Raw genomic sequence first — 20595 nt, 5'->3', positions numbered from 1 at the left:
GGATTTAACTTACGGACAATACAGTGCAATCTCATCATCCAGAAAGGTCTTGTTCATGATATCACAGGCAAATGTGAGGAAGGGTTGAAAAGGTCACGACTGGCAAATTTGTTCCCATTGTAGGAGACACAGAGGAGCCGCTGGGTCTTTCAACTAGGGGATTCATTAGATGAGCAATTCATTTGGTTGTTAGCGAAGGTCTCATTATGTCAGATACACAATGGCTCCGGCTGTATTTATAGAGTCAGCGAGCGTGTTAGGAGTTGTCATACACCTCGGGAGGTATGAATAAAACACAGCGTTGCAGATAGCGTTGGAGAATATCATCATGCACATTACATTCATCTCAGACCAGTGTTAAGCCTCATAACTACCTGCTTCATGATGCCTTTTTTTGTTTGTTAGTCATTCCTGACAATGAGAAGTGAGTGATATAGCAATGATAAAAGCACCGTAGCCTATAACAATTACTAGCTGATTTTCTCGTAGTACTTAGCCTAGAAAATTGATCCAGCTGGCTAAGCACTTTGGAGTGCAACAGTTAACAAGTCTCACAGTTTGATGTATACCTTGGTTACCTTGAGGTTCAGTGTGTTTTTGCTACACTGGAGGGAAAATTGTCATTGTAACGGTCATGTACAATAAAATGAATGGCAAATAAATCTTGTAAAAACTAAATTTTAACTTTAGAAACCCACATGTACTTGCAATAAATACAGGAAAATTGTTTCCATATGGATATATAACGTACTTTGTGATAGAATTTTATGTTCAATTCCTCATGGAGAGGCCAAGCCTTTTCTCTGAGCTTTGAATGCAAACATTTCATTTTACTTTACTTTATTTCCCGTTCTGGTGAGAAGGTAGGTCCATGTCAGGATTGAGGCAGATTTAGTGTTCTCTCATGTGTCAGAGAGCCCACACTTGAATGGGGTTTTCAGCAGCTCCACTCATTTAAGAGAAAACACAAGACCTTCTCCCATTTAAAAATGAAGAAACTTTTTGCCAAACTGGTTATTAGGAGTGCTTAATCATCAACACCTATTTTGAGACATTTTGAGATGATGGTGTGGTCACTTTATTTGGATAGTTCAATGCTGATACTTAACTTACTATCAATGACAGTAATGTGTCAGGTGTGTGAGTTTCAGGTGATACTCTGAAAAGTAATGTATAGATATTCATTGTCTGGGCTAGGGTACACTATAGGCCTGATGGTGGTGTTGTGCAAGGCTAGTAGAGTAACTTTAGGGGGTTTACTGCACTGTACTTGGGTCAAATGCTTCCTCAAACTCATGGTTCAGTACTACCTGTGCATATGTTTTACAGTACAGCAATATATGATTCACAAATGTGATGCAATGATTTTATTTTTTTATTTTTTTTACATTTGATTAAAATTTTATTCTGTGGTGGTGATTGCTGATTCTGTGGTGAGCCGCCACAGAATGACCCGTTTATGGGAAACACTGTATCTGTCAACTTCATCCATCAAAGCCAATGGGCGGGTTCTAACCGGTTCTAACTTTTGATTGAATTGATTGTTCATGCCTGCTTCAAAATGGCAGTGCCCAGGACAAATGTTTACTTAGAGGTTGATATAGTGTGAGATATGTTCCCATTTTTGGACAAAATGGAAGCAACTGGCCATTCTTCTGATTTCTTAGGGCCAATATGCAAATGCTTCAGAGATGCATTCAACTTGCTCTCTCTCACTATGACACTGATGATGCCAGTACTTGCAAACCTGGGGGAACTTCTGCAGCGAGTTAGGCTGCATGATAGGAGCTGCAGCAGCAACACTGCTCGCCCTGGACGCCCCTCTGTTGACATTTCTGCTGAATCAGTTGAGCTTTAGGTGCCATGAGGTGAAAATTCATGAAACAGCCTCTAGTATCAAACTAGCTGCTTCCCGAACCAACTGAGGGCAATTTTTGGAAGCCATCACTTTGCAGTTAGCTATTAGCTTATCCCTCCATAGCATTAGTTAACTCTCTCCATGCATTGTCACATGGCAATCTAGTGGACAAAAATTGCTTGAGACTGCAGCCAGTGAAGGGGTTTCTGTAAAATTTGTATGTAACTGATGTTTTAATTCATTTATTAGCCAAAAGTATAAAAAACTATAACAAAATTGGGACAATTCTAAGCGTGAAAGTAGAAAAAAAATACAAACTTTTTCCATTCAATGCCAAACATTTACATATAATAATAAAATACATCACTTTTACCATCAGTTGTTGACATTCCCATACTCTCTGTCCCCAAAACATCACATCTCAGCACCTCGGGCATCATAGAAAATTCTGACTTTCCCAGTTGTGTTTACCACTCATAGTTACAATATTTATGACAGCACTTGAAGGCAGCACAAGTATAACTTGCAGGGCACCAAACAACACAAAACAAAAAAAGGAAATGCGAGCATGGGGCCCGCATGGATTTATTGTAAAAATCAAGGTTCACTGAGAGTGTGCTCATGTTGTGTTGTCTATAATTTACATCAATGTTATGCTAAGGTAATGCCGGGATGCTCCAGGAGGGACCCATTCCCCACGCTGTTAAAAAAGCCTTGATCCAGCTTAATGTTATGTTCCCTTATTATGCTCGACAAAACCCGGAGAAAAAAGAGGTGAGTGAAGCCCAGACAATTATTTACAGCTTATTAGCCAGATGCAGTGGGGTATTACTTAGCGCCACGCTGTGCAGGCTGCCATCTTGTCTGCATCCCGGGACCTCACAGCAGAATCCTGTCATCTACAGCACATTCTCCGTCTCCGCACTTTCTTCCAGACAATGTGGCAGACTCTTTACCAGTCCCCCAGGGACGGAGAATGACCAACTTTAACTTAGTGTCCTGTTCAGTGGCCCAGAGCAGCCATTTAGGAATGCAGTGTAATGTCCCCTCTGGCACATACCGCCTCGCCAATTAGAGGTCAGAACGGAGGCGGTTCCGCAGAGCGCCGGTGTAGATAGATGATGTCATTGTTTCGGGGGACGGGCACGACGCAGGACGGAGAGAGAAAGAGTCGTGTCTCGTTGGATTCCCAAGTTGCAGCTCTCAAAAAGCTCAAAGGAAAGGCACTTTTCGCAAAAAAAGCCTGTGCAACACATCCGGAACGCTAGTATTAATTCATTGCATTAGTCAGTTAGAAACTGTGGGCGAGGAAATCGGGCAACTCTCCAGGGTGAGACGCAGTGTACTTTATGTTCACACGCCACAAAAAAACATCGGATTTACCCTATGGTTTTGAACGCGGGACGCTGTCGTGAGGTGTCTTGTTCCGAGCGTTCTTCAGGATGGACAGTAGCACTTGTGTTTGCTCTGCCTGAGGACATTGGCCCCCGCTTGCCTGGAGGCTAATGCCCATACAGTCCCCATTGACGGGGTCAAATTGGGTCATCATAACCCCCCAAGGCCAGATTTCACTTGGTGTTGCTCAGAGCGCGCTGTGTGTGTATGCAGTGTTTCGGAACAAAGCGCAGTCACAACACTTCATAGCCAAAATAGAATCTCGTGTTGGTTGTTTGGAGTGTGAAGAACACACACACACACACATGGTTAGTCACACACAAGCACACATCAGAGTCTGCAAATAAATACAGGTCTAACATCTTTTTTTTTTTATATTCATTCGGTTCATCAGTGATACAATACGAACACTTGATTCAATTGAGTGATGCATTCCAATCTCAGACTTTCTTGAGAATATGTGTGAGTGGTGTGTGTGTGAGTGTGTGTGTGGCCATCTTGTATTATTAAACAGGAGGAAAAAAGGTCCAGGTGGGTGAGTTAATATTTCAGAGGACTGTTGGATCCTTTAACATGCCTTGCATACCTAAATAAATAACCTTAGCCATTGCAGTCAATAGCAATCCCTCAGACCGCCCAGTGCTGCTTCACTCCCAACCCTCAGGTATTCAATCAGATTTACAATATCGCCACACCGCTCTTATAAAAGCACTGCTTCTATATGCATCCATATAAGTAATGATAAGATTGCCCAGGAGTGCCCGCTTATATCCCATCTGGCCAAACAGATGTGCTTCCTCATCTCCCCGATGTACTCATGCCAGAAAATTGAGAACAAACACTCTCTTTATAAGAAAATGTATGTGCGCCCATAGAAAAGTGTGGTGGATGTCAGGAAGATGCTAAATAGTTTGGAAGATATGCAGCCACCATTAAACGTAGACTGGGGCTTGGGAACTTGAAATATAAGAGGTTATCTGCATTTAAAGTAATAATCCACAACATTTTAATCTAATTAAATGTCTTTTTTTCTGCTCTGTATCACTATTGCTATGACACAACAGTGATTCAACCTATATCCGGTTCATGAAAGCTTTTATATTGTCTGTTCTAAACACCTGGTGTCTGGTAGCTCTTTTTCTGGGAAAAATCCTCTGGCGCACAGGAAGTGATGCGTTTTACATTTCTGGTTTGTTTGGAATAAACAGAAGAAGAACTGGGTAGTTAACATGAGCAGTGATAGCCACCATGGCTGAACAGACAAAGAAAAGAGAAACTCAAACTGCATCAACAAAAAATCCAAGCTCCGCCCACTGTTTGATTGACAGGTGAAGCGCAGTGCAGAAACAACACAGCAATGAGCGCTGAACACCAAATACGGTTTTATTTCAAATTTCAAAAAATGAGGAACCCGAGGATTACCACTTTAATGTCAGTTGAATAACTAAAAACTATTGTAAAGGCAAATAAGGTGAGCCATGTAGCACATATACATATCATGGAAAATACAATGGCACTTGACAAAGTAACTGTTTAGAAAAAAAAGAAACATTTGTGCCAACTGAAAAGTGCAAGTGAAAAAGGAGCAAGGAAAGGCTGGATGTAGACATTAGTTCTGGAGTATTTTTGGCAGCACATGGACACATGGCAGCACAGACCAGGAGGATTCAAATGACAACTGTACACGGCGTATACAGCAGTACAATAGTGACTTGATAATGTTGAGCCTTACAGAGGGCACAGACATGTTCTCACAATTGAATTATTCATGCAGAATCTAAGCGACAGCGATGCGATGCTATATCTGAACAAAATTCTGAATAGGCATAGGTGGAGCAGAAAAATCAAAAGCCTACAGTAACCATTTCTACGCTTCATATCTGAATCATATGGCTGAATGTGGCATAAAATCCTTTATCTGTCCACTTAAAGTCTTTCATTTCACAATTCCATTTCAACTGGAGGAGGTTGTGGGCAAATCAATGTGTGCAATTAGACACACAGAACCTCGCAATTAGCAGTTGTGCTAATGTGCTGGAATGGATTTTCTGAGTTGGTTGGAGGAAAGCAATACTGTACAGCTAAATCTCCAGCCACCTGTCCTCAGTCAGCGTCTCCCTGACAGAACAGTCAGAGATGTCTGCGGCACCTCTGCCCCTCCACACACTATTATCCCTTTAACTGACGTTTAATTATTCCTGCAGCAGCGGTGGAGCTTTTTACATTTCAGATGGCCCAGGTTCTTCGCTGAAAAACAGGGGGAAACTGAATTACAGCAATTGTCTGAGGGAAAAAAGAAATATTTCAGTTAGAAAAATGATTCTCGGCAGTGAGGGCTTGAACAATATCTGTCAAATTCTCCCAAAGAGCTTATTAAAGAGACTGACCTCTGAGCGTTCGCTCACAACTTCTCCTGCTTATGGAGGGAGAGGATTACATAATATTAATGAATGTAACAGCTGCTTGCCTTAACAACTAGCTCAGGGCGCACTGCACCTACAACACAAATGTTCTCCTTTTCATTATTTTCCTTGTTGAAGAAAGGTGTTCCTTTTTTGATTTCACTTCTCCAGTCATTAATACAGATATACTCAGACATGCGATACTGAGCAGGGAGAACATGCTGGTGGGAAACCATTCTTTGTTAGTAGATCCATCATCCAAATGAATTTCAGATCTCTCGAAATCTCACCTGCAATGTTGTCTGCTATGTAAACTGTTAAGAAGTGGTCATTTTTTTAAAGTTGTACAAGGCAACTTCACGTGTTGGCAGCTCCAAATGGCAGGGAAAATTGTATCTTCAATAGCCAGAAATCCTGTAATGTGACGTCAGTAAACTGCACACAGCTTGCTCATGTTTACCAACCCGGCCGGTCTGTGATGCTTTATACCAAAGGAAACCAAAGGGACGAGAGAGGTCTAACATTTGTGAAATAGATGTGAGTTTGTTTGTCTTGTGGGTGGAGAAGTGTCCATACCCAACACCAGAATTCCATTTGGGCTAACAGAGCGAATCTACAGAGTCTCAATTAGTGTAGATGAGGCGCTCTTCTCTTTTGCAGCCCCACTTTGTGATTTAGATTGATAAGACAGCTGGATTTTTACATAAAAATCTTGCCTATAGTGCAGCTTTAATGCCAACAGGGCTGAGGGGAGAATGTTAGCAATGCCACCTCAGTAGCTATACTCAACAAGTGCCATGGATGGGTCTAATTTACATGTTATAGTACAGTAGAACCTGGTTAAAAGGATGTGATGATGATTGGTCCCAATGGAGTGCCCACCTTTTCCCACCCCCAAATTAATATTATATATATATTATTCATTATTAGGGTTCAACTGATTTTGAAGGCCGATACTGATACTGATATTTGTGGACTGAAGCTGCTGGTAGTTTATATTTTGAGCAAATATTCAAGGTAAATCTGTATATTTGACCATTTACATGCCAAAGAATTACTAGTATTCAGTGTTTCTCTCAGAACTGTATTCTTGTCAGGGTGGAAAAGCCTCTGAAACAGCATTTAGACCATCATGGGACACCAAAACTCTCCATTGAAATCCAGACTAATGAAATTCTTTTAGGTGGGTTAGCAGCTCTTTAAGGCAGAGTGAGGCAGATTTCATTGCAGGTTTTACAGACTGACACCCTGAACATGCTCAGCCTGAATCATATTGGAGATGGATGACAGTGACTGGTCGATATCCAAGTTTAAATAAAAGGCCAATATCGGCCAAATATACCTGTATAACCCTAATCCTTATTATCCATCCAAGTTTTTGTCTGTGTGTATGTGTCTCTGTCTGTCTATGTGTTCAGATAAACCCTCCACTGACACGCACTAACTAACACTACAGGTTTTTTCTTCCCCTTCCCCTGTCTGGCTGATGCTGGAAAGACGCGCAGTGCCTTAACAGAAAGTGAATACCGCCTTGTGTCCTTCTGAAAGAGCATCGATTTTTACTTTGCACCACCCCAAGGTCAGCGCTAAGAACAAGCCGGGAGGATCTTATCACCTCAGAAGTACAGGCCTTTTCTGTCAGTCTATTTATTGAGGGATAGAAAAAAAAAGAAGAAAAACCCAAATCAAGTTGAGAACATACCTGCCTGACTTATCGTGACCTTGCGTAATGGAAGACAAACACATCGCTAAATGTTTAAACTACTTTGAATTAGAAAGAAGATTGACCAAAGCGTCGCGATAGTACGTACGTATCTCTTCGTTTCACGACTTCTGCCTTCAAATTGCCTCCATGCCTGTTTATCTGCTCTTTCTCCGTCTAAATTTACCTTGAGACTTCACACACAGTGTTTCCTAACGTTCTCCAGTCTCCAGGCAAATGACTGTACCTTCCCTCGGCTGTTTGTGATATCATACTTAGGCCGGGGGAAGTCGATGCGCGCGGTTCCCTCGGAGGCAGTAAACAAGTAATGGGCCTAATCATGGCAGGTGACAGCGCCTCCAAATTAATTCTTTCCCGTCGAACGACTTAAACTTGGCCCAAGGTCCGTAAGCGGGATGAGAAGTGACAGGAGAACACGAGAGGTAACGCGGCACAAAAGAGGGGGGAATGAAGTGGATGCAAATTTTCAAAACAAAAACATTACTCATTACATGATGGTACTGTTGTGATTATGGAAATTTCCCCGACACATACCACTTTGTGACTGTATGAATCACAAATCGCAAAAGCCATTTGCAATCCTTTCTTTTAGCGGGGGAGGGGCGGGTTTGGGGTATTCATAACATGCTCATGAATTCAGCAGTCATTACACAAAATCCTTACTGCACAGGGTTGGAGAGTAATGGACATGTAATGCGATTATTAGCAATCTGAAAAAAAAAAGTGTTATAATAAGGTGATAAAAACAGTAATCAGATTACTGTTATTTGGGGGGGAAAAATAGATGATTACTTGTTGGAATTTGAGGGAGAAAAGGGCATTTGGACTGTGACGTTATTGACGGATGGTAATATAATTTTACACATTTTGAAATAATGATTGATGCTGCTTATGCAACTATGATGGTAAAAATACCAGCGAAATTACAGTCTGTAAATTAGAATAGTTTGTTAAATTGTTACATTTTGGATGCAAAGTAGCCCAAAAATAATTGAAAGTAATCAGATGTTACTGAATTCAAGTAGACTACTGATTGCAATTTTAATCAAGTAATATAGGGAACATGTAATGGTTTACATTTTGCAAAATAACTTCAACTTCAACTATGTTTCTGTGTGTTGTATATTGTATGTACCTAAAACACACAGGGCCAACAAATGTATTATTTCATAAAACAGTGTATCTGTGATGAATTTATTTAGGGTTGGATCCGAGTTTATTTTGGCCCTCCCATCAGGATGATGGAACCAAAGCTGTCAATTCAAATGTTGTCATTCATTGTTAGGCTACATACATTACATGTAGATAGGTTTTCTTGATTCTTGTGCATTTATCATGGTCTGCCTATTCATAATACATCCTCACAAAGAGATGTGAATACTCCTACTACTACTACCACCAATAACAATAAGAAGACGACGCAGAAGAATGCAACAGTAAACATGTCATCCCCCACCAATCAAATGTGTCACCTTGTTTTGACTTGTCAAAATCCGATACGTGGTCGGATATCATATGTAACGGGGGAATGAATGCACAAAGAAATAGAGACTGACCCACTGTCCTCCCCCCGATGTCATAGTGGAGGACAAGAAAAACAAGAATATGAGCAAAAGTTATCAGTTAAATGCAAGTTCATAAAAATGAGTTTTAATCAAAGATGATACAGAGTTTAGTAAGAAGAAAAATTGTCCTCTCTGTATTTTGTTAGTCAAGTCTGCAAACTAACTTGTTGATTATGTTGTTTAACATGCCTTTAACTTTACTCAGAGGATTTTGCACAGTGCGTCATCATTTAAAGTAATACACCAAGTTTCTGGGAAATAGTCAACTTCGCTGTCAAGTGATGAGAAAATGCTATGTAAATGTGACTTGAAAGACAACTTTCTTGCAGTTTGAGATGATGAGCATATTATATTTCATTTCATGGTGTTCAATGGTTCATTTGGTTGTTCTATCTTGAAAGATGAGTTTGCTGTTTATAGAAGTGAAGGCTCGGCTGTTTGGACTTTTTATTATTTTTAAAGAGATCCAGTTGAATGGCTACAGATGATAATTCTGGCCTTTATAAAGAAGCACATTTACATTAAGAATGCATTGCTTGACAGGCTGAAGTTGTGAATTTTATGAAGCCTTTTTTACTTACTTAATGAATGAATGAACATATTTTACTTAATAATTGCTCATTTGCTTATTGTTTTTTTAACATCCGCAGAATATCGCAGAATATTACTTTCAAGCTGCATAACTACCGCAGAACTTTGGGATATTTGTCCGCGGAATCCTGGCGGGACTAATATATCCTCCTGTGTGTACCTATCCAATAACCCCCGTTAACAATCACACAATATTTCCATTTTACAAATTGCGCAGTGGGTGGGTTTGTCATCGAGTCAGCATAATATCCCCCTGACGCCGCCATAACGGCTGTCATATGCAGGTTGTACTTAGTAATTTAATCTAATTGCAGTGTAATGTAACTGATACTGGGGTGGCAGGAGGAGGGGGGGGAGCGAGTCTGCAGGGAAAGGGATGTAATTATTAAATTGATTACCGGGGCTCTGGATTGACAGGGCCGAGATCCTGTAAAGTGATTGGATGGCGCGATCGAGAGGAGGGTGTTGGGGTGGAAGGAGAGGGGGGGGGGGGGGATCTAAAAAAGAGGGAAAAGAGGGGATCTAAAAAAAAAAAAAAAGATAAACCCGGAGGGGTGGCAGGAAATTCTGCTCTCTCCCTTGTTAGAACTCGTCCGCTGATAACTCCGCTGCGCATATATCGTCCATATAGGGAGATCTCCGGGCACGAAGCTAGATAACACACACACACACACACACACACACACACTTGGAGAAGAAGGCATTCGGATGGATCCATGCGTGAAACTGTCCTTTTTGGTTGAGATGAATTATGTTTGCTGTGGGGGGAAAAGGCCGAATAAGAGGATGAATAAGAGATGGGGAAAGTGTGTTAGGACACACCGGCGTTTGCAGATCTAGGCCCTTTCACTGCGAGTGAGATATCAAAGTAGCCCGGTATTGATCGCTGGAAACGATCAATAGTGAGCCATTGCACCTTCGTATTTGTTGCTCAGCAGTCTGCTTTCCTCTGGAATGGGCGATCATGACACTGAAACTGATTGCTGGTGGTGCACGTCCTTGTACACACACATACATACTGTATATATGCATGTGTGTGTGGTGCCAGGTGCCACCTCCATGCTGCCATATGTGTTTATGCAGGTTTGTATGCACACATGCATGCATATGTAAGTGTCTATAAGTGTGTGTGTGTGTGTGTGTGTGGGTATGTGTGTATGTGGCAGCAGGTGACAGGTCCACTCACGCTGACGGGAGGCAGACAGTTCCCATGAGGCCGTGCGGACTGACAGAAAGCCGGCCGAGAAGAAGAAGAAGAAGAAAAACAGCCGCCGACTGGTTTCCAGTACAAAGAGCCCACGCTGCACTTTCCCTTTATCTGTCTTCACCCCTCTTTAGATATCTAGTCACTTCATTGCTCTCTCTTTCACTTCGTTTTTTTATTTCCATTTCTGTTTCAGTACTGATAGCCCCCCCTTCCTCCCTCCACACACACACACACAAAAGCCAAATGTCTATACCTCCAGCGTGACAGTTAAATGTACGTATGAATTTCATCTTTCTTTATGGTTTTGGCATTTTTTAACACTCTCTCTCGCTCTCTCTCTCTCTCTCTCTGCAAACAACTTTTCGAGCTTGAGGGAGGAGGAAAGGAGGGAAAGAAAGAGAAAAAAAATCTGCTTTGAGCCGGTTATCGATTTTTCCGCGACACCCCTCATTGTCCAAAGTGATTGGGCTTCCTCCCGCAGCCGCCGCGCTTGACCGACCCGCTTTCTCCACCGTCTCTCCCGCTTCAACATTATCTCTGGATTCACACGACATGTTTCAGGCACGGAGCGCTCGCACACATACAGTACAGACACACACACACACACACACACACACACACACGCTCAAACACACTCCTGCCCTTCCTCACACTTGATCATATCCCCAATCAGGTGTAGGCGAGACGACGCTATAGATGTGCAAACAGTGATTGGCCAAGTTTAATTAAAGGGGATGAGCTGCGCACATCTGTGCAAATATGTGGCTTTTTTTAATCCTCCAATCATTTTGAGAGTAGGGAACTACATTAAAAGGAATGATTTTATAGGTAGTGTCTGGGACTGGATAGTGGGGTAAAGTAAGGTGTGTGTGTGTGTGTGTGTGTGTGTGTGTGTGTGTACTTTTATCCCTGTGAGAACCAGTTTTGAGTTTCCGACCTTCAGAGTGAGGACATTTTGGCCGCTCCTCGCTTCTTTAAGGAGCTAGTTTAGGATTAAAATTTGGGTTTAGGGTTAAGATTAGAATTAGGATTAGATTTAGGTTAGGTTAGTGTTAAGGGTAAGGTTGCACAAACCTTTGATACCATGTGATTGAGCCTCCCTGTTTCCATGAATAAACCAATTAACAGAACATCCCCCCTCCCTTTTTGACTGAGCAGTAAGTTACTTCTAATAAAGAGGAAAGAAATGATGATCCCAATAGTAATACATGTAAACGTCTTGACACTCTTGACAAATAACCTCATGTTACAGGCAATTATGTTACTTTTCTAGGTTGAAATCAAAATGTACCCATAATGCTGTGCGAGAGTTTGTGCAGACGCTGAAAACCAAAAGTGAAAGGAGTAAAATGATGATGTCACAGTAACCCGTTTAATATAGGAGTAAGAGAGGCATCTTAACCAGGTTTCTCATAATCAAAGGATGAGTTATTCTTATATGGGTTATTCTACGGGTTATTATATCCAGTCATGAGTCGACCCAACACTGGGTTACCTGAGTTCACTGGTATGAGAACAGACTTCTCCATGCGTGTAAACACAGCTACTGACACATTGTCATGTTGTTAAAGATAAAGGCGAGTGGTGCCAGCCGTCATAGTGCGAGCTGGGTGCTTTGGCTGTGACTGGGCCTGGCAGCAGCTCTACCTGCAGCTTGAGAGGAGGAGGGGGAAACATGGCCAACAGCTGCTTGTCTGTCTGCTCTGCCTACCAGCAACTAGTCCTGCAAACCATCAAATCACGATTTGACTTCCACTGCCTGCATTTGACAAAGTCCACTCATCTTTTCTATTATATTTCCATCCAGTTTTCATCAATCTGTATCTGCATGGCCAGCACTGATGGTTAGCTCACTTTAGGATTATGCTGCATCTTTAGGGTAATGTTTGTGGTTATTGTGTGTCAGGTTCAACATAAAAAATATATGCAAAGGGGAAAACTGGAGCTTTAAATATGAAGTCAATATTTACAACTAAAGTGTGGCACGCTTTTCCCTTGATGGTTTCTGCTTCCATTACTCTGAAAACATATCAGTTCATGCAGAATGACTTACCTGCTTTAATCTCCATATTGCTTTTGTAAATACTGAATGATTAAATGCACACATTTTCCCATGGGTAGCACTGTTTTAAAAGCAGCATTCAGTACAAACTTAGGAGAAGCATGCCAGGCAGGAACACATGCATGTAAATGTGCACTTGCACACACAAACACACAAATCCCCCTGCTCCCCTATTCTTCTTATTTGCACTCACTGTCGTTCCACGTTCCCCGCATCACACTGTGCTGCTTTGCTGCCATGAAAGGTAAAGTTGAAAACAACGAGAAAGCAGCTACCTAGCGCTGTGCCGCTTTCCTCCTCTCCAACTGCTGCCTCTCTCTTCCCGCTTTTTTCATCTTTGTGAAATGGGATACAGCTCCCGCTCATTTGTCCAGTAGCTTTTGCCAAAGATCTCTATAAGGGAGTGGGGAGAGTCCCACAGGACTGGCTTAGAAGGGAAGAGAGCCGAGCCACAAACAGCTGTGTTCTGCCTACCAGAACTTTGGGGAAAGCTTAGAACTGTTAATGGCCACGCAGTGTTATACTGAGATGGACAGAATAAATGTAATTGGACCCTGTAGTACATGTATGGAGTGAAATGTGTTTGGTTTGGTTACAACTGCTAGAGGCATAGTTGATTTCTCACACATGTAGTCTTAAAGGACAGTGCCAGTGTGACTGATTTTGCGCTTTCCCTGCATTCCAGTGCTTTTATCACGTTATGAGTTGTTTACTATTTTTCCCTCATCTTAGTTGTTTTTCAAAAGTAAATATTTTGAAATATACCTGTGTAAATATTACGAGGTACTCCAGGTAAAGAAGAAGGTGCCAATTTTAAGCTGTAACTGTGCAAAATCAAGCTTTATTTTTCGGTTTAATTTTACAGACTATTTCTGGTGGAAGCGTCTTGCTTTGGTTTGTCTGTTGGCTTGAATGGGTTGTGATTGACAGGAGGCGGGTCCTAATGTAATCACAGAGAACATGAACTATTAGGTTGAAGGATTTATTTTGGAGGGAAAAATGCAGAATTCGGAGAAGCAGTAGAAGTAAGATGCCCAGAGGAATCTCCAGAGTTGTTTTCTATGCCATTTGCAATTGAATGGGAGTGAATGAGCTTGAGAAGTTTGGCAAAGCTGATTTAAAAATATCTTTATTTGTGGCGCATGCATGTAAAACTGGCACAATCAACATGAAAGGATTGGAAAATGTAAAAAATGAGCAAACATTCCAATCATGCTTGAACTGTCCTTTAAATGCAAAAAAAAAACTGTAAACAGAATGTGACAAGAAGATATCAACAATCTGATGATGTTTGTTTTTAAGTTTCCACACATGCACAATACAAAATTTTGCCTGCAAACTAAAAATGGCTACTGCATTGATACTGCATCAGTTAGGAAAGCATGTTGGGTGGAATACATATCCATTCGATCACCTGAGGAAGGTTATGTGTGTTTTTAAACCCGGTGTACCACAGACAATAGGAGAAAATTTGATTCATCTCTTGGAAAAAAAAAGGTATGAAGGACTTGATGGATCAAAGCGCAACTTTGAAGTTTTCAAATTTGATTTAGTATTCTGTAGATTGGGCACTCCTCATCAGCTTTTTCCCATTAAACATGCATGCAGTGAGTGATGATGCATTTGAGTTCATGTTTTATAGCAAACCAAACATTGCAATGTCAACTGCAAACTAAAAAAACAGCAAGTAGCGGTGTCCTGCCATGACATTTTAAGAGTTGTCATCACAAAATGACTTGAGTTATGGTTGACAAAATTGACATATGATTAATTTTGTTCGTTTTATTTGAAATTAATATAATTTCAAACAGTTATGCTGTGTTCATGTCAAGTTGTTTTTATTGTGAATATGACCTGCCAACTGGGAAAAACCATTGGAGAACATGGGAACTTTTTCTCCCACAAATTGTTAGGTTTGCCATATAATAAATAAAAATAATAAAAAGCTAAATGATCAGTTCTATTCACAGTAATACAATCAATTCTACTTGTGTGAAATGAGTAATATCTGCAGCAGTTAATTTATGGTTGATTTTAAATTTATATTTAAAAATTATTTGGGATGCGGTTGTTCCAACGGTTCCAAGTTGAAGCGATAAAATGTCATCCTGTTCTTTCACTTCTTCCAATATGACCTGAACACAGCATTATTTACAGGTATTTCCTTGTTGGTGACATCTGAATTCAGTAAGTCAGAGTTCCCAAATAGTATTTTCCCCATGAAAGCTGAGGTGAACAGTGTTTTCTATAGTATTTACCATCTGAAAGCTGAGGTGAACGAAATTTCCAAGGAGGAATCTCGTATTTACCATTTTCCCATGACTATGAATGCAGCAATCCGACTACAGCGTCACTGTTGTTCATTTACGGGTATTGTAGTTTATTACTATATGCACGTATCGTATTTTACTCCGACGAAAACTACAACTCCCATATTTCCCAATGCGGAAGTAGCGCAACAAAACATCCCAGTAACTTCCAAGTTGATTTTCAAGCAGGCTATAGACGAGGAAAATGTCTCATATCGTAAAGAAAAGGAAATTAGATAAAAATAGGCAGGACAGCCTGTACTTTGACAGCTATTCCGATGTGACTATCCACGAAGAAATGATAGCAGACCACGTACGAACCAACACGTACCGCACGGGGATACTGAGGAACAGCGAGTCCATACGGGGTAAAGTCGTCCTGGATGTCGGGGCAGGAACCGGCGTTTTGAGCATTTTCTGCGTACAAGCTGGTGCTAAGAAAGTCTACGCCGTCGAAGCCTGCTCCATCGCCGAGGAGGCTGTGAAAATCGTTAAACAAAACAAGATGGAGGACAGAATCGAAGTCATACGAGGCACCGTGGAGACAGTGGACCTACCGGAGATGGTGGAGGTAATTGTGAGTGAATGGATGGGGTATGCCCTGCTGCACGAGTCCATGCTCAACTCGGTCCTCTACGCCCGGGACAAGTGGCTGAAAAAGCCGGGCGGCCTCATTCTGCCCTCCAAAGCCGAACTCTACATCTCGCCCGTCAGCGACCCGGTGGTGGAGGACCGTTTGAACTTCTGGTGCACCGTCAAGGACCAGTACGGCGTCGACATGTCCTGCATGTCCGACTTCGCCAGGAGGTGCATCATGAACTCCGACATCACCGTGAACGCGGTGACCGTCGAGGACGTGCTCTCCCACCCGGCCCGCTTCGCCGAGCTGGACCTGTACTCGGTCACCGCGGAGGAGCTGCAGGCGGTGAAGGGGCAGTTCAGGTGCGAGTGCTTCGGCTCGGCCACGGTGAACGCGCTCTGCGTTTGGTTCACGGTGACGTTCCCGTGCCAGGACAAGCCGGCGCTGGTGCTCTCCACGTCGCCGTTCAAACCGGAGACGCACTGGAAGCAGGCGGTGCTGTACCTGGACGCGCCGGTGGACGTGGTGCAGGACACCCGGGTGACCGGGGAGGTCAGCATGTATCCCTCCGAGCAGAGCGCCAGGCATATATGCATCCACGTGGACTACACGATAGGCGAGCAGAAAAGACACTCCAAGACCTTTTCCATCCCGGACTGGAGCTCAGAGGCTCAGCAGTAGCATGGTGGTTGTAGTTTTAATGATGTCAACATTCATATTCATATTCACCAAACTCTAAGCTATGGCAAATTCCCTGCATCTAATAGCATTTTACCACCAAAACTTCCAAACCCACTGACATAACTAGACTAACTCTCTGGGATAAAGTGGAGCAATGACTGATAACTGACAACATTATTTATTATCTGGTCACTCTGATGAATTTAAATGTAAGTCACCAAAGTACCGGTTTAGATGGAACATTGGTCCTGAATACTCTCTTGATGTGATGATTTTTTTTTTATTATTTTGATTTGGCTTCTAAATAAAATTCAGGTGATTCTTGCTTCATGTTTGTTCTTTATTATAATGATTAAAAACTCCTACAACATCAACTCACTTAGGTTAACACATGTATAGTATCACACCTTGTCATTCCCAATTGATACAAATTGTCTCACACAGTTTTTACACATAACCCCAGGCCAAAAGCCATTAAACATTTATGTAGATTTTGTGAGTATACACACATACATGCACAATGGGTACTACAGTGTCTAATATGTCCTTACTGGCTTTTGAATGATTTATATAACTGCATGTTCTGAATTTGGAGCTGGTTTTATGTTATTATACATAGTGGTGATCATGTGCTATTATATAGTACATGTTTTCATACTAATAATTGATAATTTTCTGACCTGAGCTGTAACAGAAACACCTTTCTCCATGCTGAGTTTTTACTAACCTCACTCCAACTGTACTGATTTGTCTTTGTGGATTATGAATGATAAAGATCAAGATGAGGGCGTTTACTCATTATGGTTCAACGGATATGGGTTTTTGAAGGCCCATATATTTTTGTACTTAAATTAAATACTTAAATTCCACCATTTTCATGCCAAAAAAGTCCAAGGATTCAGTGGTTTCCCCAGAATTGTATTCTTGTCAGGGTGGAAAAGCCTCTGAAACAGCATTTAGACCATCATGGGACACTAAAACTCTCCATTGAAACTCAGACTGATGGCATTCTTTTAGGTGGGTTAGCAGCTCCTCAATGCATCTATTAAATGGTAGGGAAAACTGTAACAAATACTATCCAACTTGTGTTTCCCGTGAACTGTCGCAAGTCGATAAAACAGCTGGATGTAATGGCTGTCTCTCCTTAAAGAAATACTTTGCACTAAAAGTGAGAGGGTTAACATGGGCGTCTATTGAATATAGCAAGGTATGCCATTGGCTGTACCTTAACCTACGTAAGGTTTGTAGTTTTTATCATTATAATGGAGAGCAAAGATCAAGCACAAATTGCCAGAAATCTATTTGGAAGCCATATCTAAATAAAATCACATCAGGGGAACATTCAGGCCCTCTACGCTGATAGTTTGGTGACCTGCGGCTAATAATTTATCACACTGACCAAACAATAATATCTTGTCAGTCATCAGTCATTGCTCCACTTTGTCCCCAGAAATATAATTTAATTATATAAGCCGGTTTGGAAGTTTTGGTGGTAAATGATATGAGATGCAGGGACTTTACCATAGATTAGGGTTCAGTGAATTGCTCCTAAATTATGTGCCAACTGCTTCCATTATAGAACAAATGGGTAGCCTTACTAGACTATAATAAATTGTTTGACTTATTCAATGCCTCATGAGTCCTGGCCTGACAAATATCCAATATGTGTCAAAATTGAAAGAGTCATACTTCCATAATTTGCAACAAACTCTGGTGGCACCAAATCACAGCATCAAAATGCCTGAAAATGCGAGTCTCTGTCCTCTAACAAGAGAACTGTGTGTGGTTCATTAGGAGTGAGAACGTAATCTGAACCAACTACAGGAAACGACCCCAAAATACAAGGGTTTATGGGTAATAAGGAGACGGATGTTGACATCTGATAGCCAGCAGTTCCTCATGCTTGGAAAGCCTAGCAGAACAAAATGAAGCATATCTGGACTGATGCTCATATTCAGCTATTTCTTCATGTGTTCTTACCTGGTATGAACACAAAAGAAGGGAAATTATTGTCTATCATGCTTAGCTAAAGTTACAGGAACTGAAATCAGATTTGTTTTTTTCTCCCTCGCTGCTAAAATCTAACCTGGCGAGATGACAGGTTACCAAAACTGTCCAATAAACAAGCTACTTGTGAGTCATGTGACTTTGTTTATAAGCCGTGGTTTGCTTGTAATTGGGAAGTGTGAATCTGAACGAACCAAATACAAAAACACAACAAAGTGGTGGTTCAGACCAATGAAAACCGTCTGTAGGTGAGATCACAGCCTTAGATTTCTTGGCCCTGAGGCGTCAGTGCAAGAATCAAACTTTCCAACATTATGTACTGATGTGGAAGTCAGATGTAGTAGCAGTCTAGTCTAATGCATATATGGAACAAAGACGTTTTACAGATTTAGCCTAAAAGTCTTTTTTTCCTCTAAAAAAAAAAAAAGTGTTTGATCATTATATGTGTTACAGGCAAAGTGCAGTAACTGACAAATTCACCAAAATAGTTTTTCTCTTGGTACTGCCTGCATGGAATGGTATCTGTGGATGTAGAAGATTTGGACTCACATCTCTAAACTGCAATTTCAGTGTCCAAAACTGCAGTACAAAGTGTACAAAAACAGCAGGACAACTTTTTGGATTCTAACATTTTAATCGTAGTTGCAGCAGTCACCTCAGTTGGTTCTCCATGACATTCCATTGGTGACAACAGATGACTAGCAGTGATGATATTAATATTACGGCACAATTATTGGTCAGTTTCATGTTGATTGGGCTACATTCTTACCGGGAAGCGACTGAGAAAAAACTAAATAGTGAGTACTGTGATGAACATGAAACTATTTTACTGCTTTTTTAGCAACTATACTGCTCTTTGGCTTTGTCAGGATCCAAAGCCATGTTCTTCATTCCAGTCATCTAATCAGAGACTGATTTACACCTGGGATACCAGGTGAAGGAAATTAACTGCAATTAACTACCAGGTGGGATAGAAAACCAGCAGCACTTTTAGTACAGAGGACCAGGATTGAAAACCACTGGCATATAGCACCTTATTTATTTGTTTAGCGTACTAATTATAGGTAATATATATGCATAGATTCTTGAAGATTAGGACTTGCAAATATTCAGATCCCATCATAGCTGGAAATATGGTCCTTTCCTTCAGTGTTATTAGTAAACAAACCTTTTCAAGAAGCTTTTAAAATTCACCTAAAGCTGTCTGTGCATAGTGTTCTCAGATCAAGGGCATTGTCAGTTTGGGAATGAGTGAAATAATGACAAAAATGACATTTTCAAATGCTGTTGCATAACTATCTTCTGGTTTCCATTTGGATTAAGATTTAGGATTATTTTTTATTTGGCCCACTATTACTATATCTCTGTATTCCTTCATCATGCTATGTAGTATTGTGACCCAAAAACATAAATTTTGCAGGCTATTGTGCGGGCTAAAATAGTAGAATTTGTTATTTAGTGGCCATCAGCCTACCAGTTTACAATAATTTATTCAGCTTCCCTTACTTTGCAGACATATTGGAATAGATTTATATAGTAATAATGCTGTATATCACAACATAGTCCTTCAAAAACAGATTTAAGAGGCTGTTCATCACAGAATCTGCCATTTTAAGGCTATCAAGCTATCACCTTAGAGTCATTTATTCACCTTGCCCTATGTTGAAGGCACATGCATAGACATAGGCATCATAATATAGTCCGCCCCAGCCATTTTACTTAGGACCTCTGTTTAATCTTTCCACAACCACTGTTGGGCAAAGTTAAGTTTAAAATTCAAATAAATTAGTTTAGAAAATGTTACAGTTACTCTTTATGAATAACCTGTTAGAGTACTTTTGTGTTACCCACTTCAAAAACGTGCTGTAGCAATAATGATTGTGCTGCCAACTGTGTCAATCGTTTTAAAATGCAAGACTACTGCTCTAACAGTAAGCTAATCTCATTCAAGCAGACAATCAGCAACATGTTGTCTGCACGAGATGTGGCAGAATTTTCACTTTTTCCTTTTTTTAAATTGCAGCTAACAAAAATGAAACAATACAATAAACAATAAGGTCCCGTGTCCACCAAAGACCTGTGAAAAAAGCGCTGACGCTGTTCTTTCATTATTTCCTATGGAAAAGTTTTCAGCGCCTACGACCCAAAACAGGTACCTGACCTCTTTGTAGCGCTGAACGCCGTGAGCACTGGACGTGTTCTCAAGTTGAAACTA

General features: G+C 41.0%; 1 protein-coding gene across 1 annotated transcript; it reads left to right on the top strand.

Moving 5' to 3' along the window:
* Positions 1 to 14764: 14764 nt before the first annotated feature.
* Positions 14765 to 16698, top strand: prmt6 (protein arginine methyltransferase 6). Its single transcript, XM_071904171.2, has one exon. The coding sequence runs from the start codon at positions 15318 to 15320 to the stop codon at positions 16371 to 16373; it is 1056 nt and encodes a 351-aa protein (XP_071760272.1). The 5' UTR covers positions 14765 to 15317; the 3' UTR covers positions 16374 to 16698.
* The last annotated feature ends 3897 nt before the right edge of the window (positions 16699 to 20595 follow it).

The sequence above is a fragment of the Centroberyx gerrardi genome, chromosome 22 (genome assembly GCF_048128805.1).
Source record: "Centroberyx gerrardi isolate f3 chromosome 22, fCenGer3.hap1.cur.20231027, whole genome shotgun sequence".
Lineage (NCBI taxonomy): Eukaryota > Metazoa > Chordata > Actinopteri > Beryciformes > Berycidae > Centroberyx > Centroberyx gerrardi.
This window is presented reverse-complemented; position numbering and strand designations above follow the sequence as displayed.